Consider the following 26,165-nt stretch of genomic DNA (forward strand, 5'->3'; position numbering starts at 1 on the left):
GGCCAAAAAAAAAGTCGCCACCTGGATTTAACTAAGCAAATAGGTACAAGCCTCCTATTGGATAATTACTGCATGGGCGATTATCTTTCAGCTGGCAACAAGTTATTTAACCCCAACTGGTGCAATGAGTTGCTTCTCATTTCCTAAACAACCATGTCGAAAGACACATCCCGTGGTCGTGGAAAAGATGTTAGTCTGTTTGAGAAGGGTCAAATCATTGGCATGCATCAAGCAGAGAAAACATCTAAGGAGATTGCAGGAACTACTAAAATTGGGTTAAGAACTGTCCAACGCATTATTAAAAACTGGAAGGATAGTGGGGACCCATCGTCTTCGAGGAAGAAATGTGGCCGGAAAAAAATCCTCAGTGATCGTGATCGGCGATCACTTAAACGTTTGGTGAGATCAAATCGAAGAAAAACAACAGTAGAACTCAGGGCTATGTTTAATAGTGAAAGTAAGAGCATTTCCACACACACAATGCGAAGGGAACTCAAGGGATTGGGACTGAACAGCTGTGTAGCCTTAAGAAAACCACTAATCAGTGAGGCTAACCGGAAAAAAAGGCTTCAATTTGCTAGGGAGCATCAAGATTGGACTCTGGAGCAATGGAAGAAGGTCATGTGGTCTGATGAGTCCAGATTTACCCTGTTCCAGAGTGATGGGTGCATCAGGGTAAGAAGAGAGGCAGATGAAGTGATGCACCCATCATGCCTAGTGCCTACTGTACAAGCCTGTGGGGGCAGTGTTATGATCTGGGGTTGCTGCAGTTGGTCAGGTCTAGGTTCAGCAACAGTATGTGCTCAGAGAATGAGGTCAGCTGACTACCTGAATATACTGAATGACCAGGTTATTCCATCAATGGATTTTTTCTTCCCTGATGGCACGGGCATATTCCAAGATGACAATGCCAGGATTCATCGGGCTCAAATTGTGAAAGACTGGTTCAGGGAGCATGAGACATCATTTTCACACATGGATTGGCCACCACAGAGTCCAGACCTTAACCCCATTGAGAATCTTTGGGATGTGCTGGAGAAGGCTTTGCACAGCGGTCAGACTCTACCATCATCAATGCAAGATCTTGGTGAAAAATTAATGCAACACTGGATGGAAATAAATCTTGTGACATTGCAGAAGCTTATCGAAACAATGCCACAGCGAATGCGTGCCGTAATCAAAGCTAAAGACGGCGGTCCAACGAAATATTAGAGTGTATGACCTTTTTTTTGGTGGTGACTTTTTTTTTGGCCAGGCAGTGTATTTCAGCTCCACCAAAGGAAGATGTGGGGTGACTGCTGAAGAGGAAAGTGGGGGAAAAAAGGGGAGGGTTGGGTGTGGGGGTGGGTGAAAACAGTGAAACTACAGTAAGCTTTCTGGGCAGGTTGGTAATACAGGAGGGAAAGGCATGAAAAATGAAAGAGAGCATGGCAAATAATATTTCAGAAAGCTCCAGTGCACAAGACAGCAACAATAGGTTAGTCTCTGATGGTAAACTTCACCAAGCTCCCTGGTATGAGCGTATCTTCCACCGGTCCAATATTTTGTTATATCTGCCTCAACAAATCCCCTTCCTGATAACCTTGTGCTATCTTATATGTAGCCCACTGTTGAACATCATTCCTGAGCTGCTTAAACTGAGCAACCATACTCATTTTTTCCCCAGGTCTTGCATTCATTTATTTTCTCAGCGACTGTAAATTGAGGCAGAACATGTCATGTTTATGTCACGTCGTAAAATGTGTTGATGTGTTATTATCTACTTCATTATTTATGAATACAGAGCAGCGCGTCTAAGTGCTGCACTCTTTTCTCCCAGCCTGACTTGTTAATTCTTTTTTCCCCCTGCACCTGCTCATTGAATTACCCACCCAGACTTCTCTGGCTGTCCCATCTAATAATCACATTGTCATAGACGCCTCTGCAGTTTGTGTTTTCTGTTAGGAGGAAAGACTGTGAGGATTTGGTATCAGAAATAAAAAAATAAATCCAAATGTGTTAATTACAGCTCACTTTCCCCCCTCTGGAAACAGATACTTCTGGTGTGAGTGTGTGGGGTTTTTTTTCTGCTTGTGGGTGTCAGTGTGTGCAGTTATTCGAAAAGAAAAATGCGACAAGACAAAAAGAAAGTGAGAGGAAAGTGACTGAGGAAGTGCAGTGATGAAGAGAGTTGGCAGACGGCAGGAGCTAGAATCGCTACATCGAAGCTGCAGATGTTGTGATTTTGTCTTTTTTTATCTCCGCCACATGTCAAAGCACATCTGGCAGGATGCAGATTTGCTGCAGCGGTAATGAAATGACCTTCTAGTTACGATTCTGTTATTCATGAACAATGTTTTATTGCAAGTGGCACGCCATGTCTAAGAATCTTCGCTGTCAGACTGTAAAACATGATAAATCTTGTATTACAACATCAACTTACTATTCTAAAATGAAAGACATATGATAAATGCTTGAATTTTGATCATAAATTAAAATCAAAGTCACTTCTTTTGACAACAGAACTACAGCAGAGATACTGAACTTGCTTTGTGCAGAGCCCACTCTTGCAAAATGACAGGAAGCCAGCCCCGTACAAGTCAGGTGTACGCAGAGGAATTTTTATGATGTGAAGACATTCAGTGCTTAGCCCAGACCCTTCTACAGGGTGTCCAGGGGATTCTCCCCTGGCACTATTTTTGACTGACAAGTTCTGTTTTGATGCTTTTTATGCATGCAGATAATTCCATTGTGAATTGGTTTGTTTTCATTGTGGATTAGAAAATGTTTGGGGGGCCACCCAGCACCCAATCAGGGGCCAGATTGGGCCCATGGGCTGTCAGTTGAGTATTACCAGTTGATAGGCATACTAGCAACTCTGTGAGGCTGCACTGAAAGGCAGAGCAGGGCTTTGACCTAAAAGGTTAAATCATTTTGCTTACATGCTCCCACTAACAAGTTTGCACACTGGCATGTTCACCATTTTGAAAGTATGTTAGCATGCTAACATTTGCTAATTACAACTAAACACAAAGTGCAGTTGAGATGTCATTAGTTTTGTAGGCATTTTTCATTATAACTGATGATGGTTCCAAACAAAAAGTCCATATATCCATTTTCAGCTGCTTATCTGAAGTCAGGTTGCGGGGGCAACAGGCCAAGCAAAGCATTCCAGACATCCCTTTTCTCAGCAACGCTTTCCAGCTCCTCCTGGGGGACCCCGAAGCTTTCCTAGGTCAGACAAGATATGTAATCCTTCCAATGTGTTCTGGGTCTGTCCCGGGGACTCCTACCAGTAGGACGTGCCCAGAACACCCCCGACGCGAGGTGCCCAGGAGGCATCCTGATCAGATGCCCGAACCACCTCAACTGACCCCATTGACGCAAAGGAGCAGCGGCTCTACCCCGAACTCTTTACCCTATCTCCAAGGCTGAATCCAGACACTTCTGAGGAAACTAATTTCGGCTGCTTGTATCCGTGACCTTATTCTCGCAATCATTACCCTGAGCTCATGACCATAGGTGAGGGTTGGGACATAGATGGACCAGTAAATCGAAAGCTTTGCCTTCTAGCTCAGCTTTCTCTTCACCTTGACGGTCTGGCATAGTGTCCGCATCACTGCAGACCCTGCGCCAAACTGCTGATCCATCTCATGCTCCATTCTACTCTCACTCATGAAGAAGACCCCGAGATACTTGAACAGCCTCGCTTGGGGCAGTAACTCTCTCCCAACCCGAGAAAAAGTCATGACTATTAATTATGACATTATAAGGATTTCATTAATGTTTGTACCAAATGTCATTGTAATCCATATTGTAGTTGTTTGAAACGTTTGACTCAAAATCACAAATGTCATCCTCATGGTGGCGCTAGTGGAAAAGTCAGGGGATCACCAAAGCCAGTAGGATTCATTGAGACCATGAATGTTTGTACATGATAATGCATCCAGTAGTTGAGGTGATATTTCAGTCAGGACCAAAGTGGTGACTGACAGACTGACATTGCCACTAGTATGGCTAAAAATAGCTATAGCTCACTAGCATGAGTGGTAATTTTGTTTTGGGACAGCCATACACTCATTTCAACAATCTGTGGTCTCTGGCGAGCTTTTATTGGGTACTTCAGAACAGATTATATGATCTGAACATTTAACAGCTGGACTGTAATGATCAGCAAATGTCAACGTTGTCAACTGAAATCACCATCTTGGGAAACTGCCAATCAGCCAGTTGCTAATCGGTATGATGGGCATGTTTTACGCTGTAGGCAGTGAGTAGGTGCCTGTGAGTTTTGTTTGCATTTGAGGAAAAACATTATTTGGCTTGAGTAAGGCTGATGTGACTTACTGTACAGGAAGTGGACGAGGCAATTAGAGCACCCTCTCCTCCTGTCTTGTGTCTTGTCAGGGAATTATTTACAAACAGGAAAAATGGGTTCTCTGGAAACTCTTTGCATATTGTCTCTCCCATTTCCTCTCTCTTTTTCTCACGCATACACACACAGACACACACACACACACACACACACACACACACACACACACACACACACACTTCCGCTCTCAGTGTTTTATCCACAAGGCAGATCGTCATACTGGATCTGTAGAAACTTTGCTTTCCACCCTATCATGCATGCACTGCTCACGCACACACAAGTAAAAGCGCTCAGAAGATGTCACACTGTGTATAAACATTCATTATTCATTCCAGAACTGCACATAAACAAGACACGCACACACACATTGGCTCGCACACACACTCGCACAGTTAGGGTAATTAGTAGAAAGACAGAAAGAACAAGGCAACTGTCTTTCCGCACAGACAGGAAGATGCTTTCACAGACAGATGCCTTCGTCACACTGTCTCACCTACTGTGTCCCCTTTACTACACACACACACACACACACACACACACACATGCACATCATAGTGTGTTAGCCTTCAGGTGGAATTACAGGTTTGATTTCAGCTTGGTAGAGATGTAGGGGGGCGATAGCAGCAGGCTGAACCAAGGGGCAATGAATCAGTGCCTTATCAAACCTCTGGCCCTAGGTATGAACTGTCAGCACAGAAACAGCAAACACACACACACCATTGGCAAACATCTCCCTTTCCACAGTTGGCCACAGCAACAACGTCACGGCACGTGTCTGAGGGCTTAGCGGGGCGGTCGTCAGGGCCCTCCTCCAGTCCACAGTTTTGTCCCTCTGCTCAGTAATTCTCCCAGCGAGGGGGAAGGAGGAGTGAGCGAAGGTTGGCATGTTTAATTCAGCAGCTTCGTGACGAGCCCCGTCACCATGTAGATTTATAGTATTGGCTAGAGAGGAATGAGGAGATGGTTGGGATTTAACTACCTCGGGATTCTAATGGGAGATTTAGCATGCACTTTACAAAATTACCTTAATCCAGCGTTGTTCTGAAGGGAGGGATGTGAAGGAAAAATTAATTGCTTTTTCTGACAGGAGGTCCCATTTGCACGTCTGAGTTTCCCTTCTGAACCAGGCAATCGCCTGCTGGTTGGTGGCTTTTTATCAATAAACATCATTGCTTTTGATTTTTGTGACTTTTGTCCACATATGAAGAGACGTTTGCATGTGTTAAGTAGAAATTATGTCACAGCAGATAAAGATCCAAATCACAATGGGTATGCCTCTTTTAAACAATGAAAATGATGATGAAATATCAGATAAGGGCATGTCACCTCTACAAGAAGACAGGCTTTTATGACTGATGTTTTACAGGATGCATTAGTACACATAAAAGTTTATTAGTCAGGCTGCATTGGGGAGCTGTCAAGCCCCATGACTGTATTTCACCGTGTTGCAAAGCTGCATCTAACTGCGCTTCTTCTGCAGGAGCAAAACAACAAATGTCACAGACTAATAAAGCCAAAACTAGTCTCAGTTTGTGCAGTGCCGCTTATAAAGTCAGATGCTTATACATTTGCATTACAGCACAACATTTGCATTCAGAACTTCCTTTAAAGCGGGTTTTGTGGTTGAGATCATAACTGTTAATCCTTTTTTTGTTTGTTTGTTCGTTGCAAGAGGAAGATTTTTGTGCTGCACCCTGAGGGAAGTCCTTTATTCCACAGTGTGTTTAACATTCTGCAGAGGAAAAAGCGGGGAGGGATGGATGAGGCATACGAGGCTTTTATCAGGCGAGATGAGAGTTGTGACAGTCTGGAGCCCAGGTTTTCTGAGCTATCTGTCTGGGTGTCCTTCACACTGAGGGCTTGGATGACAGGGCTTGGATGCAGGGGAGGGGGACTTTTCATGTGACAGAAGGCTTCGCCTAATAGCCAGTCTGTTCTCCAACTCTGTCTGTTTTTCACTGTCTCATAGACGCGCACTTTTCCCCCCTTTCTTTTCTCTCCCCCTACTCCTCTTCTCTGGCCATATGTGCCTCTGACATCCCTCCATCTCTGATGGAGGAGGGCGCAGACAGAGGAGGAGTCAGTTTCATCGCCCCAAGTGTGGCGTAAACAGGCTTTTAATTTTAAAATCTCTGCAGAGCAATCGAGATTCCGGGACAGCTCGTCCGGGCACCTGGGCAGTTCGCAGATTAAGGTGGCGCCGGCGTTCTGCTGTTAGAGAAGGGGGTTGTTTGAAAGCAGCAACAGGGGGCAGCTCTGCCAGCCTGCCAAGTGTGTGGGCGCTGCTGTGGCCAGTCAGTCTTCATAATGGCTGTCTGGCCGTGGGACAGAGCCAGCTCAGTGGTCACATGACTGACTGTGCAGATCAGGCTAGGAAGGACTCCCTTCAGTAACCCTCCATCAGTGGTGCCTATGGAGACGACAAAGGGCAGAGAGGCGAAGGCATTTCAGGCACAGACAAATGAAGGGAGAGATGGGAAGATAAAAAAAACAGTTGAAAGTAGTTACAGGGAATATTGAAAGACAGAGGTTTGACCAGGAAATAGAATAACACTCAACTTGAAGTAACAAAAGAGGAAATAGGGAAAGAGGAATGTAAGAAGTCTTAAGTAAAAGGGAGAGTGGGGACAGCATAGGTGCTCACTATTCATTACCTATAAGCTGATGTGCTGTGCTTTCCGAAGGACAGATAAAAGTTTATCTCTCCAATGTGTTTTTCTCTCCCTTTCTCACTCTTGTGGGTTTGAGATTCAAACTTCAAAGGAGCATTAGATACTACAGAAATTTCAATTTAAGCCAAAGACATAGTCTGCATTTAAAGTCTGCATGTTTTTAAAAAAACGCATGCAGGAAAAGGAAATTTCACGAGTATCAGATATCCCCAGACCTGGGACCTGTATAATGAAGCAAGATCAGCCTGACTGTGCCTGAGATATTTGGGTTCAGTAGGCTATAAGTAGTCCAAAATTACTGGCCTGACAGGTTATCGGCTTTAATCAGAGAAGATGTCCTGATCCAGCAATGGCTGTTTACACATTTAAGATGTGGGAATTAAATCCCTAATCACATGCAACAGGAACAATAAAGACTGAAATTTAATAAGAGACCAGAGTGTTTCGCATGGGGGATTGGTCATTAGAACAGCAGAAAAATAAGAACGTAAGGACAGCACATACCCCTAACACAAATCAGACAGTAGAAGTATTCTAAGCCCCTTTTACACATGCAGTCCATTTCCTGCATGGAGTCAGGGGTCACATCAATATTTAGGGAAATCTGTACTGCCAATTTCCAACATCAAGGCTTAGTAACATTTCGAGGGAAATGCCATTACGACTGTGTTGTGAATGAAAGCAGTAACATTGCAGGGACAAACACATAAAGGGTTGAGTCCATCTGACGACTATTTCAAGTGGAGCGAGCAAACCAGTCACAAGACTCCGGTGATGACTCATGTAAATCTGCATCTTTAGCATTTAGCATTTACACCAATGCTTTTGCAGCTGATTTAGTAACTTACAAGTAATACATTAATTGAACACATTACAAGAACATTGGCATCAGACAGAAACAGCTCTTTGCCCACCATGTTCCTGAAAATACTAAGAGACGTCTTCCGCCACATACACAGACATCCGACCTTGCCCCATCTTCTTCTCTTTTTCTTGAGTTTTATGGTAATTGACATTCGTAAGTGTTGAATTGACCCTTCGTTTCACTCTATCCCCAGACACAGACAGACCAATCATAGCGTAGCATTGGGCCAGCTCAGACCAGCGTCCGACAACAACACAGCTGTGCTCCATTGACTCTAATGCAGTCGTTTCAGATTTCCTTCATTTTCAGGCTGGTTTTGTGGATTTGGAACTAAATGTTGTGCCTGGGGCACGTCGTGTATTAATGATACTCGTTACCTGGAGAGGTTTGAAGGTGCTATAGGTATCCTCCTCGTTCCAAAAACAAAATCAAACCCTGAAAAATGTAGGGTTAGCTAGCTAGCTACTGAAGACATAGCCTACTGAATGTATACACATGCTGCTTTTGCTTTTTAATGATTATAACATTGAATATCTTTTTTTTTTATCTTTTTAACCTCTTTTTGCAGCTGAGTCAGTTTGACATCCTGGATATATCCTTCAAACACATTTTGTAGACCCCTCCGTCTGCCTCTCTTTGAAATTGCTTTTTCGTTTTTGCAAAAAATGTGATAATATTTCATCAGGAAGTGCAGTTGTTTACAGTGTGAGCTCCATACTAGCGACAACAGCTTGACGGACCATCACAAAGGGGCGGGGCTTAGTGAAGGGTCAATTACTTCCATCTGCTGGACTGACCCTTGCCCCATCTGTTCTGGCATTTCCATGGCATGTGTAAAAGGCACAAAATGGAAATGTTCCTGAATGTAGTGTTTGTGTGACTAGTGAAAATCACATGCGGGGCTCAAAAGGTTACCCCAGTAATTTACAGGGAACCATTGTGTAAAATAGGGTTAAAGAAAAAAAAAAATAGGGTGTTGAAGAAAGGACAGCATGATTATTGTGTTTTTATGTTTAATGAACATTATAACGGGCAGCACAGTGGCACAGTGATTAGCATTGTTGCTCACAGCAAGAGGGTTCCTGGTTCGAACCCCAGGGTGGGGGAGCCCTTCTATGAGGAGTTTGCATGTTTGCATGACTAAAATGTTAAGCTTGGCCCGAGAGGTGCGCCAGAGGAAAGGCCATGTTGATTTCTATGCAAAAGGTTTATCCCCAGGTGAACATGAAACTGTTTTGCAAGGCAGAGTGTATGGCAGTATTTTCTCATGATTTGTGGTGGAGGAATTGTAAACCAGCTTGTGTATCTGTAAATCACAATTTAGTCATGCTTTAATACTTAAATGACATGTTGGTCATGATGGTACAATACCGCAGTTTAGGTTCTGTAATACATAATATATTGCAAGCAATTAGCGACAGTATATAACAGTGTATGTAAAAGTAGAGGAAAAATGTACACGTCTGAAATGTAAGTAAGGTGACATACACTGTATTTACTCAGTGTATTACAGTTGTGTCAGTATTGTACAGAGAGCTGAATTGAGCCACTGTGTGATTACAGAGAATAGAGAATAGTCTCTTCATATCACTTTACTGTGAACCTTGTGTCAGCACAGTGTAGTAGTAGTGACTCCATTTTCCCAGACCTTAACCTGCAGCTGTGTGACACAGGTTATCGCGGTGGCGCTCGTGAATGAATAGTAGCTGCTTTAAAATCAGTGATTGGCATGTGGCCAGGGGCGCAGTATGTGATTCAGAGTTACATTAATGCTTTGCTTATTTATTTTTTTTAGCGTAGGTACTTTCAGTTACACCAGAAATGGACGACAGGCACTCAAGAAATAAGATTCTTTTATTTTCTTTTTTGGAAATGGTTTTTGTTTTTTGTTTAGGTCCATTGCAGTTATTAAAGCATCAGTAAAGCTTGTAGCAGTGTTGTAGAGCTGCACTCACCCTTTGGCAACCAGTGTTTTGTCCAAGCTTTTAACACACTGCATCCTATTACATCTGTAGTCTTTAAACGGTGCTCAGTTTGCCATCAGTCATCGTGTCCCTCTCACAGCGAAACACCAAACAGTAACATTTACTTTGTATCACCAGAGAAAGCAATTGTTATAGAGCACAGTGAGACATTTATCCTGTTTCATAAACACCCCTGGGTTTCTTTATGGGTCTGGGTTTGACTGTGTTTTAAGAATGAGTAGCTACATATTTGTGAGCATGTCAAATGAGAAATGACACAGAATAACCTCCTGAAGATTAAACCTCTTGTTAGGAGACGACATCCAATATGTCTGTCCTCTCTCCCCGCTCTCTTATACAGTGGGGAACCATTAGGGTGATTCCATTATCTCCTCCTTGCTCTCCTCTAAGGGATCTTCTTAACGTCATTCATTGCCATTTAATTTGTGACCAAGAGTATAATGGCTGTGGAAAATTGGAAGGCAGAGTCCTGCGCCTACACAGAGGTGCGCTATTCAGGATAATTGTTGATTGTCACATTGCATCTCAGTGAAGAGGGCCTTTTAAGGAAGTATTATGGTCCCCATGCGGTCATATATATCTAAAGCAAGTGAGATCAGGGATGCTTGTTGGTTGTTATGTCGGGGTCAGTTCTATTTTTGTGAACCACGCGGACAGGATCGCTGCAGTTCTCCTCAATTAATTCTTCAATTGCCCCCGTGGCCACAGAAATTGTAAAATCTCTAAATGAGCCAATGTAAGATTGAGTCTTTACAGTGGTTTAATGCTCTTATCTGAATGGCTCTGCATTAATTCCTCTGTATGATTAACGGCAGGTACCTGTGTCAAAGTGAGCGGGAAATTAGTTCATGGAGGGGTAACGGTACTCATCCAACTCCTCACACCTGCTGCAGCACAGACGAAACCTGTGTGATTATTCTGATTGGCTGAGCATCAGCACACTATTTTATTCCGCTTCACTGACCTTTCCGCCTCACTGTTCGCCGTCTGTATGCAGGAGGAGACATCCTCGGCATAATACATGCATCTTGTAGTGAGCTGACTGCACGCAATTCTTGGTTGGAGTGGTATGCACCGCACTTTCCAATGCACATTTCAAACACTAATGGCATGCATGAACATGAGTTTGAATGGGGTCTACTTGAGGCAATACATCTGGTGGATGATGAGATGGATTTATCCTCGCCTCTCCCATTTTGCTCTGATGAATAAGCTGCGGTGCACACAAAGGGTCATATTAAACAGCCCCCAGCTCTCTGTCCCCTGTACCATGATGCATTGCCTGTTGTTGTGCCTTGTCTCTTCACTTCCTCCATGAGCTGATTAAGTCTTTGGAGCAGCATGGAAACACCACAGGGTGTTGCATTGTTTTTCAGGGGGAAGACAATCCCAGTGAACAGTATGAATAGACCAGTGACTCTGAAAGAGGCAGACTGTCACTGTTTGTAGCGATTATTCAGTCGGCTCAGAACGTGCAGCATGTGAAGGCTGGCGCACTCTTTGGTCAGGCAGTTTGTCTCACTCTCCTCCACTGATCTGCAGGCATTAAGATACAGTCAGTAATTTATTTCATGTAAATACGGGTGTAAATTGTCCATTTTGTGCATATTTGAAGAGTTTCTTCCCAAATTGAAATGTAATTACAAGAAGACTTACTTCATAATTGATAGGATAAAAGAACGCTTTTCTTGGCTAAAGCAAGCTGTCATTTTAGATATTACATTAGAATATTATTTCCTCCACAAGTGTGTGCGGCTTGCTGTGGTCAGTGTGGATATAGACAGTTCTATTTCCTGGGAAAAGACTCTCCTCAGCCCAGTAAATCACCATGTAAACAAACCCAATACTGCTGCGGCTGCGGCTCAACAGGGATTGCTGCACAGATGCAGACTATAAAGAAGTTTTACGGATTTATCATTAAAATGCCCGAGGAGGTTTGACACCCGTGCAGATTCTACTCCCATCTCATGGAGGAAGAAGAGTGTTGTGGTTGTTTTCTTTGTCTCAAGGTAAATCGCTAACATCATGAATCCCTACTGTGCGTGTCAGTGAGTGTGTTTCTGTGTGTATTACTGCATCAGAGAATATTAGACATGGCTACAACTTTTGCTAAAGGAGGGAGGTTTCTGAATAGCCAGTGTGTGAACCCTTTAAAACAGAAATTTGAGCAAACCACACCAAAACTGGTATTGTTTTTATGGCAAAAAAATGAATGAAATATCAGTTCTTCAGGACAGTGTCCTCTAGGGTTGAGTACCAAACTTAACAAGCTTACTTCTGAGGGTATTGACTGAATTACGTCACTATTACTGAGTACCCTTTCACACTAAGTCCATTGGTGCCAAATTTTGGTGCCTGAGAGCACCTCTGGCTGAGACCACCAGGTTTGGATAAGAGGCAGAAGTGCTGCAAGGCACCTCGAAGCCTGGAATCCAACCACAGAGCTCCGAGGCCAGCAATGTAGCTCTGCTGAGCCGCAGGGCTCAACTGTCATTGCTGCGCCAATCTGCCACAATACTTTTGGCATCTAGTCTATTTTTTTCTTTTTCATCTTATTTTAGAAAAAGCCCAGTATCACTGCTAGATGGGCAGACACACATACACCCAGACACATGCAGACAGACAGACAGACACGGAAGATTAGCTCAATGTGTGATTAGAAATTAGCAGGGGAGCAGAATTGATTTTTAGTCTACTATGTCGTCCCTGCACCTTTAAAAATTACATTTTTGTTATGACAGAAAGTAAAATATTAAAAAAATAATTTTGCAACTTTCCCTTCCCAAACTCCCTCTAGCTGGCTCGAGGATCGTATCCCTCTGGGTCCCTCTGAGCATAACTTGATATCTCAAATTTATGATATGCTACTGTCGTTAGCTTCGCCCCCCTGGACCATCTGAAATCAAAATGCGAGGATGACTTTGGTGAGAGGATTTCAGTTGAATCCTGGAGGTTGGCTGTGGCTGAGATCATCTCAGCCTCTATGTGCATCAGACATAATGTTATTCAGTTCAGAATACTTCACAGACTTCACCTGTCAAGGAACAGACTTGCACAGCTGTTTCCTGAATTTTACCCAACCTGTCAATGGTGTATTCAGGACCCAGCAACTCTTTTCACTTATTTTGGGCATGCCCAAGGATGGGACAACTTTGGAACAAGATTTTTGAGACATTTTCGTACATGTGTAATAAAACCATGGATGCTGTGCTTTGGCCTTTTTGTCATTGCTAGCAAGGCATCTCATTCTGTACATCTGGAAGGCTAATCTGCCCCCTCTGTTTTGACGCTGGGTCAGTGATGTCATGGCTCACTTGAAGTTGGAAAAGCTCAGATATACCATCTAAGGATCAGCCAATGAATTCCGTAAAGTATGGCAACCATTCCTGGACTACCAGTCACACTCCAAAGTCGTCGAAATCCGGTGCTTGGGCAGTGACTTGCGGCATCAGAAACCAACAAAAAAAGTCGTCATTTGACATCGGCATTATATGCAGCCAGTTGCCAGTTTAATGGCACCCAGCAGCGTCAGGGGGAAATGCGACGGCACAAGCATAAAGTTAAGGCGACGAAGGTCCAAGTGGGAGAGGAGGAATGGTGGATGGGTCCAACAAACACCGACCTAACCTAAACCTAACTACTTCCTTTTGTTGCCAAAACCTAGCAATGTTTTTGTTGCTTAAATCAACTATGTGTTTGTTGTTGCAGGAAAAAAACGAGAGACTGTATGTAAACATTAAATTTCCTGGAAAAGGGTTGTGTATCTTGAAAGAAGAGAACTTGACACGGTGTCCCAGAACGTCTACAACCAAAGCAACCAAGGGTACTTTGCATGTGACATGTGGACATGGAAGGTCCATGACCAAACGTCAATATGTGACGAGGTCGGAGTGAGAATGTGTTGTATAGTAGTGTCTATAATGTGATTTAATGCCTATATGTGCCTTATAGTATATTATATTATGGAAATGCAATATGGAATTTAGTAATGATAATTAATAAAAAAAGGTACCATTGGGTGCCAGTACCAAGTACACCAGTACCCAAGCCTAGTGTCCTCCATTCAGCATCCTGCAGCATGTCACCTATTTGTAATACTGACTGTCACGTAATCCAATTGAAAGGCATATTAATGCATCCCTGTATATTCCTGCACATCAGGTAATCATCCTGTGTGTCAGTGATTTAAAAGCAAAGCAGTGAAAGTCATAAAACCCAAGCTGTGAACCATCCTTTCAGCCGTCCCCCTCCAACACCTGCAGAGCCGGTACCACCTGTGCCCACGTAGCAGCCTCTCACCACGGAATCTTAATAGAGTCCTCGCTCCTCAATAACTGCTGTCACACTCGCTGAGGTTTTCTCTTTCTGCCATGACAGGATGAAAGCTCTGTTGCCAGAGTTATACAGAAGATGTTGTCAAATGTGAATAAAACAGGACTGCACGAAAGAGAAATTATTAAAGACAAAAAAAAAAATGGAAAAACAAGTCGTCACTAACATTTTACATAATAAACAAACATTAAAATAAAGTGTTTGACAGATAGACAAGAAACATTTTACTCACCTCTTCAACCGTTTTTTTTTTTTTTTTTTTCTGTTATTTTGAAGTTTCAAAGCCTTGAGTGCAGATCATGGTTGCTTTTAGTCTGCAGTCTACTTTGTGTCATGCTTTCAAAGTAATCACTTACATTTTAAAATAGTCAATTCTAAAAATAATGGCTACAGAGGGCGACAGAAGATTCGGGGGCAAAGTGCTTTGCTTTTTTCTTTTTTTTTGTTGTTTCTTTTCAGCAGTGAAAACCGGAGCAGTATTTTCATGCATTTTGAAATGGCTGGAATGATGCTAAATAACTTTTACCAGCAGATAATAAAAACCTACAGCAGTCTAAACAAGTTGATGCCAGTGAGTTGTTAGCCAAGGACGCTTTTAATCTCTGTAATAGAACAGAATTCAGATAAACAAGAATTATGTGGTAAGTGGCCAGGGTCAGTGCTGTTTAGAGAAGTCATTCAGTCTAGAGCACAATTAGGAATGCTCCAAAAGTGTTGGCATTTATCTGTGAAATGTTTTGAAACACATTTTTTTTTTAGGTTAAAAAAAATGTGGTATGTGTTTACTGTATGTGTGCACACACATATACCAGTTAAACTGTAATGAAACATGATAAAAAGAATGTTTTAATGTGTTTTTATTACCTGAAATTGCTTAAATAATGGAAATATAAAAGATATATGTATTTTAAAGGGGGGTAGTCAGTATTTTTTTCCCATATGGCAACCATCTGCAACCATGAAAAGTCCCATGAAATCAAATTTTTCCCATTTAATTTCATGTAACTATCATTCATTTCATCATCATAGACATGTTTTTCAATCAAAGTCACATTACATTCTCCATTCTGACCCAATTTCACTCCTTATGGAAGCTGAAGACGCAGTTCCACTTCCACAATGCATTTGCATGCTCTTGTCATTTTACATCTCCCCTTCTTGTTTGCTTGCAAGGACCAGTGGTCTGCGTTGTCCCTTCTGACTCGGACAAAGCCAAAGCACACTCTTCTCTTTTTGTAATTTTCTTTTTCATTTGTTACATACACAATTATACACAGTACAATGTGCAGTGGAATTCGTTTTATGTCAACTCCAGAAACAATTATTGACTAAAAGTGTACACTGAAATGCACAGACATGTAATTTGGGTGGTATATTACAGTTTTTTTCCATTAAAACTATGATTTCCGGGGATGTCATTTAAAATCCACATAATGCAGTACAGTAACAAAATATATACTGCTCAGATGGCCAAAAGCTAGAATGAGGAAGTTGCCAATTTTGTAGCGTAAGCCTGGAAGAGAAGGCAAGAATGTTTGTTTAGTTAATATTAATAACGCTCTCTTTCAGTTTTACACAATAAATGCCTTTGTGAATGATTCACAAACTTGGTCTTCCAAAATGATGATCAGATTATATATGATGCCTTTGCTGCTTTGCTTCATTTTCTTTCCTTTTAATGCCATCTGTACTTATGTTTGCTGGACTCTAATGCTGGCTTGCTCTGATTTTATGGTGTCTTTTTTCCTTTTAATCAAAAGTTGCAAACACTGTCTCAGTGTAGCCTAGTGTTATGTAAGTCAGTTGCAGTCCAGTGGGTTGAATACACATAGATCGATACCATATTCACATGCATTTGCCATCATGGCAACAAATTCATTTTACTCATTTTACCATCCCTCCATTTCATAACCGCTTATCCTCTTGAGGATGGTGGGGGAGCTGGAGCCTATCCCAGCTGACATTGGTCGAGAGGCAGGGTACACCTTGGACAGGACACCAGACTATCACAGGGCTGACACATAGAGACAGACAGCCATTCACACTCACATTCACACCTACGGCTCATTAAGAGTCACCAATTAACCTGCATGTCTGTGGACTGTGGGAGGAAGCCGGAGTACCCTGAGAAAACCCACACTAACCACTACACCACCGTATCACATCTAAGCTGGTTTTAATGATGAAAACTAGAAGGTAATGTACCCCAGATAATCAATTAAAAAGTTCTTGAAGAAATTTTGCCTAAATACTGAATAATTAGTTAACTTCCTGGTCGTGTGATGATGAAAAGGTGAGGCGGGATTTGGGAGGGAGTTCCAGAGCTTAAGGCTCTAGACCCCATGGTGGTCAGGCTGGCTGGCGGGAGCTAGGTTGTGGATGGCCTTAAAGGTAAGGAGGAAGATCTTAAGGTCAACGCGATATTAAACTGGGAGCTAGTAAAGCTGCTGAAGGACAGAAGTGATGTGATTGATGGAGGGGGCTCTGGTGATGATGCGATCGACAGAGCTCTGGAACAGCTGAAGTTTGTGGATGTACTAAATGATGTGATCAAGTATTTGTCCCATCAAAGAAGAAGACCCTTCTTTTCAAAGCTTAACAGTTAAACATGGATTTGATGTTACTGCCTTTTAGTAAAATTGGGATAAAGTAACTGTGGCCATATGACAACACCACCGTATAAATAGCGGGGAAGATGGACATAGCACAAACCTCCGGGGTACCATGGGAAGCATCTTTGTGCGTCAACTAGTCTCCAACACTTTGAAGTTCTGTTTTGAAGATGAGATGAGTTTGAAGCTCTTGAAGACACACAGACCCAGCAAATGTTGTGCTTGAAAGAAATGAAATGACAGTTTTTTGTATCAGTTGCTAAATTAGCTAATCATTACTATTTGAGGCAGAGTTTTAGCAATGTGCGTAATTATTAACCCCAACAGAACCATCAAAAACAGGCAATTTGTTTTCATAAAAGTAATCAACTGTGAAGCATTTTCTCCTGTGAAATACAATGTTGTTATAGAGATTCAATTATCATTACCCACTGAGTTTCTCTTATTTCCCATCACAGTCTGTTCTTTTCTTTGGCTTTTTGTGCAAATGCATCCGCAAAGAAAATTGGTTTGTAATTTGACAGATTTTTTCATACAGTGTAATTCACACAGTCGCAGCAGCTGGTGACAGCCCAACATTGTTTCCTTTGTGGAGCATTGCTACCTAATTTGAGACGTTCTTAAACTTGTAGCATGAGCGTATCAAGAATGCTGTTGACGTTTGTGTTCCCGGCAGTGCTCGCGAGCACGAGAGAAAAGCACCTTATCTGATCATGGCCCGAGTAACCTGTGACAATGGAACTTTAATAGAAACTCCTGAAAAATGTATTAGCCGTGGCTCCCGCGCTCGCGCATCAACTCTCCCTTTCTTGTGCCTGAGCTTCGGCAACAAGCTCCGATCAAGATGCTGTCACTCCCTGACAACGCTGTGGCTCTCCTCCCTTTTGTTCTGTGATCTTCACCTTCCTGAAGCTCTGATAAATTGTCTTTTCCTTCCTTAAGTCTTCCTCCACCTCTCTGCGTCGCTCCTTTGCCCCCCTCGGTTTTCCCCTCACATTTCTACTCATTAGGATACATCCATATCTCAAATTCTAGCTGGCAGGATCATCGCAGTGCAAAGTGTTGGGAAGATCACAGGGGTGCTCTTAATGATAGGTGTGTGCAGGGGCGATTTCTAAATTACACACCCTCAGACGGGGCTGTCAGATGAAAGGAAAGAGCATAAATCCATAGAGAGAGGAGGGGGATTTGGCAGGCGAGAGACAGAGAGGGATGTAAACCTTTCCAGGACAATGGCCAATTAGATCCAGCAGAGCGGTAGCACAGAAAAGGTATAGTACTCATAACGGTGTACAGTATGGCTTTTCTTCCTCTTCTTTTAGATTAGACTGCAATCGACCAATCAATACCTGTTTTTTTTCCACAGTCACTTTCCTTCCTCATGTCATTAATGCTCTATGATCTTTTCTTTCCCCATTCCACTCCTTTATTTGATCTATTTTTCCATACAGCAGTCATCTCTCGTCGCAAAGCTGTTTGTGGTGTTAAATCATCCTGCAGAAGCGACAAGATTTACTTCATTAAGTAGTGGCAGAGTGCACTGCTTCACTGGAGAGTAAGGGTAAGAGTCTGTCCTCGTGGGCTCTATCAATAACCATTAAGGATCCTCTCTCATTAGACCAAACCTCGTAGGCCTCCGGGGCTTGAGAAATGTGCCCTGCCGTCTTATGTGATGGAGTGCGCTTTAGATGGCATCACCTCTGTTTGAAAATGCAAATTGCAATAGTTACTTTCCCCTGAGGATGATTGCCACCAGCGCTATGTACACAGCCTTATTCTCACTCAACCTCTTTGCTTAATCAAGAAGAACCCCACTCTCCTATCAGCAACCCCCAGTTTGCTCTTCAGCTCCTCCCTGTTCCTCTCTCTCTCCGTCGTTTTTCACGCGCACACACCTCAAACCCATTCAGCATATCCAAGCTACTGCAGTATGATTATTCATATGGCAATGAGGCTGCTGGATCAAGCTGGCAAAGGCTGCTACGGCGTGATGGGAGTGTTTCCGGATGATGACTTAGGAGTCCTGCAACTTCTCTGCCAAGAGCAGGGAATTCAAACTTAATCAGGGCAAGAACCCCTCCCTCCTCTATCTCCCAGAGAGCTCCACGGGGTGGAGGCCAAAACAGGAATAGAATGAGAGAGACAAAAGTCAAAGTCTAGGCAACATCCTGCACTCTCCCTCCCTCTGTTTTCCTCGTAGGGAGCCAGAGGTTTTCTCCCATGAGTGATGGGTTCATTTTGGGGCTATTGGAGAAAGTTTTCTGTTTCACTCAGAGAGGGGACTTTAGTAAGATTAGCTTTGTTCTGGTCTATCAGTCCTATCTAGAATCTTATCTCCCTTGCACACACACACACACACATACACACAGTGCTCCACATTTCCACACACCAAGCCTGTTGTCCATCCATCACCCAGGAGCCACAGCCAGTGCTCGACTCGAAGCCCAGACAGCGAGCTCTGTAGCAGGGCTCCCGGCCCTCAGCTCGCCCTGTCCGCAGGACATGGTCACACCAAGGGGAGGAGGCAATGATCGGCCCTGATCAATAATACATCGACTGCATTAAAGCTTATGAATAAGTCATGGGCGGAAAGAAGCCAGTCGTCAGGGCACACACACACACACACACACACACACACACAGCAAAGTGATCTTTTACTTAGGCCAGGGAAGATGAACAGACAGAAAAAGAGAACAAAGCAAGGGCTTTAACTTGTAGGGAATTTATCACCCACCCACTGACATTTTGTTGCATGTTGAAGCCCCACTCCGTCTTTGCTCTCTACCACCCACCCCCAATCGCTGCCATTCTCTCTCACTCCCTCTCAAGTAATGGCCTTTTTCCTGCGGGTGGAATAAATAAGTTATTACATCCCTGTGTCCTAAGGCTTAGCAAGGACCGTTTGAATATAAATAGTTCATTTGCCTCCATGGTGGAGGCCTCGCTTTGTGCCATATAAATATATTTGTAATTACTTTTTCTTTTTTTTCTTTTTTTCTTTTAATACGAACAGCAGGGGGTGACTGTTTTGGTTGACTGGAGATGCAAGATGAAATTGCCTCACACAAATAAGTCTGCCAACGTTTTACCCCAAACACAGTGTCAGACAGGAGGGAGCTGTGTGAGAGCGAGGGGCTTAGCTCCATGCACACTTTTGTGTGTTGTGCTGACAATAAAGAGTGAACAGCCTGTGTGATGCTGCAGACAATCTGAATACTGAGTAAAAATTGGTGTGGCAAGTTTGCCAAGAATTTGAATGGGAGCAGCACTTCTGAATAATTAATGTCTCGGATGTATACTTAAGAGAGATGGTATAACTATACAGCAACTACATCCTGTGTGTGTGTTTATGCACTCTGTCCAACATCATCATTTCTTTTGGCAGTCAGTAAGTTGGCGCTCGATGCCAAGGTGTGTGCGTCTGCATGTGTGTATGCAAATTACCGCTCCTTAGTTAAACCCTGAAAGTGCAAAACTTCACCATAGGCATTTTTTGGAGTTTGTCCATTAAGTTTCGAAAAGCCAACAGTTCATCAAACTGTTTTACAACTCCGCTGACAGTTGCACACGCATGTGCTCGCAGGATTCATGCGTGCATACATTTGTGCCGCTCTTTGATGAGTTTGTGTTGTGATGATGCACTCCTCGAGGAGGTGCAGGAAAGGGGAAAGGAAGCGGCTCTTTGTTTTTGCCAACAGAAGTATGTCAGACAGGAATACTCAGGGAGCAGTGCTCAGAAAGATATCGCAGCCTATTAACCGACATGTAGATTTTTTCTCAGAGATTGTGCTGCATACAGCATGGGGCAGGAAAACGGAGGCGTGTAAAAGCGAGGGAGAGGGAGAGAAGCGGAGATGGATAGAAATGTGTCCTTGACAGAGCGATAGGAGATAGGAGAGTATTACTAAGTCATTAAATTTGTACAAAATGTATTAATTAGCTGCCTCCATGTATAAGGGATATTGCACCATAGATAGAAAGTATGTTTACACAGCCAAAGCTGCTGTGGTGAGGGAGGTTTAAGGTCCAGCAGTGTGAAGGATTTAGGGTAATGTATAGTTGGAAATAGAATATATATGTTTTTATTCATTTATAATCACCTGAAACCAAAAATAATTGTGTTTTAGTTTAGTTACCTATTTTGGTGCACAGCTTTTCTGTTTCCACTGTGAAAAGTTGTGGATGTTACCAATGAAACTGTTCCTCACCATCCCCATTTCTGGTCTGCAGTGTTCACAGCTCCACCTTTTAGTACACTGCAGTCTGTTGATTGGTTAATAGCGGATAGTCACTCTGCTCAGGGCTGAGTTGTGGCTGTTTTTTAGGCTTATGTAACCACTGTTCATACCATGGAGAGTTTTGCATATAGTAAAGTGTAACTATAAAATGAAAGGATGTTTTGCTGCCTTTTGTAGCAGCTGCAGACTAAGAAAACATATCTTCACATATTGGGCCGACTGTCGGCAACTTTTAAGGTGGAACATTTACTTGTTACTCACTGTATGAGTTGACAACGTGAATCCATCAGCACACCTTAAATTGCAATGTGACAATTTTGACCATTACTTTAGTTTTTATTGTCTCTCTTGGATGACACTTTTAATAATGAGTGGATCTTTAAGCATTTAATAAAAGTATTATTATTAGTAGTAGTAGTAGTAGTAGTATTTTCAACCAGGTTATGTGAACTGCATATATCCCATTGATCAAGACTCTCACTGCAGCCTGTTTAATTTTGTTCGAAAATGTCAGTGTGTTCTGTGGAAGATAAACGAGGTGCAGTCTGATAGGAGGAAATACAGTGAGTGCTGGACAGAGAGCCACATTTAAGAGTACTGTTTGCGGTGGAAACGCTAGGGTCTAGGTACCATGTCTGTAAGGGTTACTTCTGGTTCCCAAATTACCATACAGACAGTGTTTGGTGGAAACGGGGCTTTTGTTGTTTCTACAGTAGCCCAGACCGGACAAACTAAACACTGGTTACACATTGGACCATCTCATTTTACACATCGGCCATCGTAGTTCTTCTTTGAGAAGTTGCAGAAATGCCGCTGAATCCTAAACCCTGCATGGTAAGATTTAGGCTCAGTGAGATTAAACAACACTGAAAACTCATTGATGCATGAATAATAGAATGTATCGGAGAAAACATTTTCTCAAATCTCTGTGGTGACTGTGACCAGTGGCTATCCACATTCAACCAATATTTAATTTGAATACACTAAACTCATAACACGGTGTCAGCTGCTCCATATTGTAGCTTGACAGGCAATCCTTGATCTTTTTTGGCAATTTGATGCCAGTTATTGATCATAAGGCTGCTTACACCTTTGCTTTCACCCCTTATATTTGTGTTTGTGTGTATAGAAAAATCACAATCTCTTGTTTTTTATTTCCATCACTAGCTCGGGACACAACACATGAACCTAAAACTGGAAGATGTTTTGCACACAGTCACATTGAGCATACTGTACGCTTTAGTAACTTTAATATGTTGGCATGCTTTTTTTGAAGAAATACTTCACCCACAAATGATCATTTGTATATCAGTTACTCACCTAGTGTTGCATTGTTTTTTGTGAAGAAAATTTTGTATTTCTCACATGCCTCCAGGGTGAATGAAGAATCCAAGAACAGAGATAATGAATTGAGGTAATAGGTGTACACATTTAACAACAGCAAATTCTCGTACAACTTGTGCAGCACAATCCAAGTGTCATTTATCCAGTTGTATGCTCAGTATTTCTCTTGAATTTTAGCAAAACCCTCACTATTTAAAACACTTAAGCATACGATAAACGCACCTTGGCAAGCGTATGCTGTTGAACTATGTTTGTGGATTCCATTTAGCAGAGTTCAAACGCACGCTCTTGCCCAAGCGCACAACTCATTCGTGCAAGAGCCTGTTTATGCAGAAGTGTTTTAGATAGTAACATTTTAGCAAAAATGCATGTGTTTGGGAAGTACTGAGCACACAACTGAATAAATTAGACCCAGATTATACGGCACGGTTAGCGGAATCTTCATTCACCGTGGAAGCATGCGAGAAAAAGTTTTCTTCCTCAATTCAGCGGTGTGAGTAATTGATATACCAATGATCATTTTGTGGGTGAAGTATTCCTTTAATGCTCGCCGCGCTTGTTCTGGGGAATGACTCATTCGTTTAGCTTACTGGGTTGTGTAACCGTTTGTGTGAGAGATAATATTGCTCGCTGTACAAATTACCTGTTGCTTTATTGGTTGTCATGAACGACTTCTCCCTCCGAATGTAATAACTAGGGAGCAAAGTGTCTGCGCTGCGGTTACATACTGATGGAGCTGCGCGACTGACTGTGAACAAATGGGTGACCTTATAGGTTCATGCAGGTTGTTCGTTTTAAAGCATCCAAATACAGCTTCATTTTGTAGCTATGATATCTTTTCTGACCTTGAAGCTGTCAAGTATATCTAAAGCAGAAAAAGCACAGTCAGTCAAGCTGCCATAGCACTTCCCTTCGCTTCTACTCAGGTGTGTGCCCTATAAAACTGTGCATCAGTGTGACATCAGATTTCATTCTTGCTGTGATAGACAGTAAATTCACAAATATAAATGCAAACCAGCTGTCCAAGGTCATAGGAAGTGATTGTTTTAAAAAAGAAACATTTGGGTGGTGAAATTAGATGGCGTAGCTCTAAAGTGCATTGAATCTCATTGAATTAAACAGCATCCACATACAGTAAGTGTGTGTTTAGAGAAACATGCTGACACGTAGCCTTTTGAAAATGGACGTACCATAGACATATAGGGGGAATATTTAAAATAGGAATGGTGGAGGGGTGGAATGAGAGAAGTTACAGAAAGAGAGTTGTGTCTCAGGGAGGAGCAGTGCTCCATCACCCTGACGACATTGTCCAATTAGAGCATATGATTAGTGTAGACTGTCTCCAGTGAAATTGAATCTATCAGCCAGGCTCGGATTGCTACAGGTCCCTGCAATTTAGCTATCACTTTGTCTCTGTCACCGCAGAGCTGCTAATATAAAACCGACAGAATGGATGATTTCTACTTAAGGCATAGCTTGATTGAAGCTGATTACATTTCACAAAGGTTTATTATATTTCCATAATATGTGCGCTTGGTAGCAGGGTGTGTGTGTGTGGGGGGTGTGTGTGTTTGTGTGGCTGCATGCAGGTGTTGCAGAAGAGAGGGTTGGAAGAGTTACAGTCAGATAATTTGTCTCTGCTCTGTTTTTACTGTCGTTTTTCTCCCAGGCTACCAGAGCCGAGGGCAGACCCAGTGAATCCGCGGGACTTTGATGACAATGATTCCGGACCATCCATGGACCACGCCCCCTGATACCGGCAGACCAGACCCCTACTACATCCACCTGTCCTTCAATGTCTGCTTCAGGCAGCCGTCAGCCCTGTCGAGCTGTCAGCCTGGCCCTCTCCCTCTCTCTCTCTCTCTCTCTCTCTCTCTCTCTCTCTGTCAGCCATCTCCCTTTTTGCCCACGCTCCCCCTCCTCCCCAGAGCCTGCTGGCAGTGAACTGACCTTGAAGAGGGCTTGCTGTGACAAATATGGATGGCCACGTCTTTTCTGCTCTCAAACTTTTTTAATTCCTCACTAGCTACTAACTTTCTTTAATTGAAGCACGCAAGTTATGTGCAATCAATTACCATCAGGCTCAATTTCCACAGCCAGTCAGATCCTTGGCTTACTGGTGAGCCTGGCTGCCTCAGACAGGAGCCCGGGTAGGCAGCCGAGCGGAGCGTCTGTTAAGCCCAACAGATGTCAGAATTGGGAGATTCTGTGGCACAGCGCGCCTCACTCTTCATTTATGCACAATATCATTTTGTTTCTGTCGTATTTTTTGACAAACATTCTGGACCCTCCCAGACATAGAAAGGGAACATTTTTCAGATGCCACAATGCCTTACATTTAAAAAGAATATATTACAGAGGTGATCCGGGTTTTATATTTTGATCGTAAAAGTGTCTTGTTCTGCAGTGTTGTCTCTTGTATTTCCCACCGTCCTGTTGCCTTCACCCCTCCTCTCCCCACAGCCTCTGCCCTACCTGCTGATTTTTTATGCTTGTAGATTTGCACGCATTTCCTCATGTGCTTGTCAGATCCATTATCAGGAGCGGGGGACATTTTGACACCTATTGATTGGCGAATGTTGCTGAGTCTTTGTTAGGTGAAAATCGAACCGTAATTTGACTGTGCAAAATAGCACTCCCGCGGTATCAGCTATCTATGCGCTGTAATGTAAAGGCTCATTACTCCTGGCCAATCTGCAGCGTTTGACGGATTGCAATCTAGACGAGTGTACGCACTTTCTACCTTGACCCGCTCAGCCGTGGCTTTCATTCATGATGTACCGCCGCGAGTCTGTCTGTGTCAGCAGTTTGTTTTTAATGTGATTGATTCTGTTGCCTTAAATCCAAAATTGAAAGCGGTGTCACCTGCAATATGTGGGACATGTTTGACAACAACATGACTTTACTGTACTGTAGCACTGCACTAAGATGCACCGAGAGTAGTAAACCCACCCAAGGGAATTGTCAGTGTGTCAACAGCCTATTGAAATAACTCCAACAGCTCAGTCTTTATTCTAGTGTAACATCAGACAAAAGTCTGACTGTCTGATGTCTCTTTTTGTTTTTATTTGTCTATTTTTGTCTTAAATCTATAAATAAACAGCCACTTTCTTAGATTGGATGTTGAGGATGACATTCATATTTCCACTTTTGGAAAAATTCCTGCATTATTTGCCTCTTGCAAAACGCCACAAACACCTGAACACCATCAGTCATCCGAGACACTAATATCAAAAAAACCTTGCAGGCATGCGACGATGGATGGAGACAGGAGGAGAGATGAAGTGCTGTAAAGAGGAGATTCAGGAAGGGGAGGATTTCTTGTCTTCCTTCATCAAAATGCAAAGCAGCAACCCATCCAGATAGGACTGGGAATAGTAGGTTTGGAAACAAAGGGGGTTGATGGAGCAGGAGAACTCTTTAGGGTTTCTGCTTTTTCACAGATGCATTTAAATGCAGACCGCTTTCATTCCTACGGATCGAGACGAGCCAGGACCCACTTTCATCAACTCGCAGCCTCAATCAGAAAGCCTTTGTCTCTCTGCTGCTCATTTTTCTTTCTCACTTTACTTCTCTTGCTTCTTCAGAATCACACCATGTGGCTTACACTGGCTGCACACCTGCTTTCCACACAGAGCCGCTTCATCAAGCCAAGAATGCTTTCTCAGCGTGTCTGATCCCACCGCATTGAGATATTGACTCCGAGAAACTCATTTAGCCGGTGGTCACTGCTATCTGGGTGGTAACACATCTGGGTTTGCAT

General features: G+C 42.9%; 1 protein-coding gene across 2 annotated transcripts in view; it reads left to right on the forward strand.

Annotated features, from left to right (window-relative positions):
• Positions 1–25,515, forward strand: part of trim44 (tripartite motif containing 44) — a 59,733-nt gene extending 34,218 nt beyond the window's left edge. For both annotated transcript variants that reach the window (XM_033635431.2, XM_033635430.2), the window contains one exon: positions 24,072–25,515. In XM_033635431.2, coding sequence (XP_033491322.1) covers positions 24,072–24,116 — 45 coding nt within the window. In that variant the 3' untranslated portion in view covers positions 24,117–25,515. The remainder of the gene's footprint in view (positions 1–24,071) is intronic.
• The last annotated feature ends 650 nt before the right edge of the window (positions 25,516–26,165 follow it).

Source organism: Epinephelus lanceolatus, chromosome 5, assembly GCF_041903045.1.
Source record: "Epinephelus lanceolatus isolate andai-2023 chromosome 5, ASM4190304v1, whole genome shotgun sequence".
NCBI lineage: Eukaryota > Metazoa > Chordata > Actinopteri > Perciformes > Serranidae > Epinephelus > Epinephelus lanceolatus.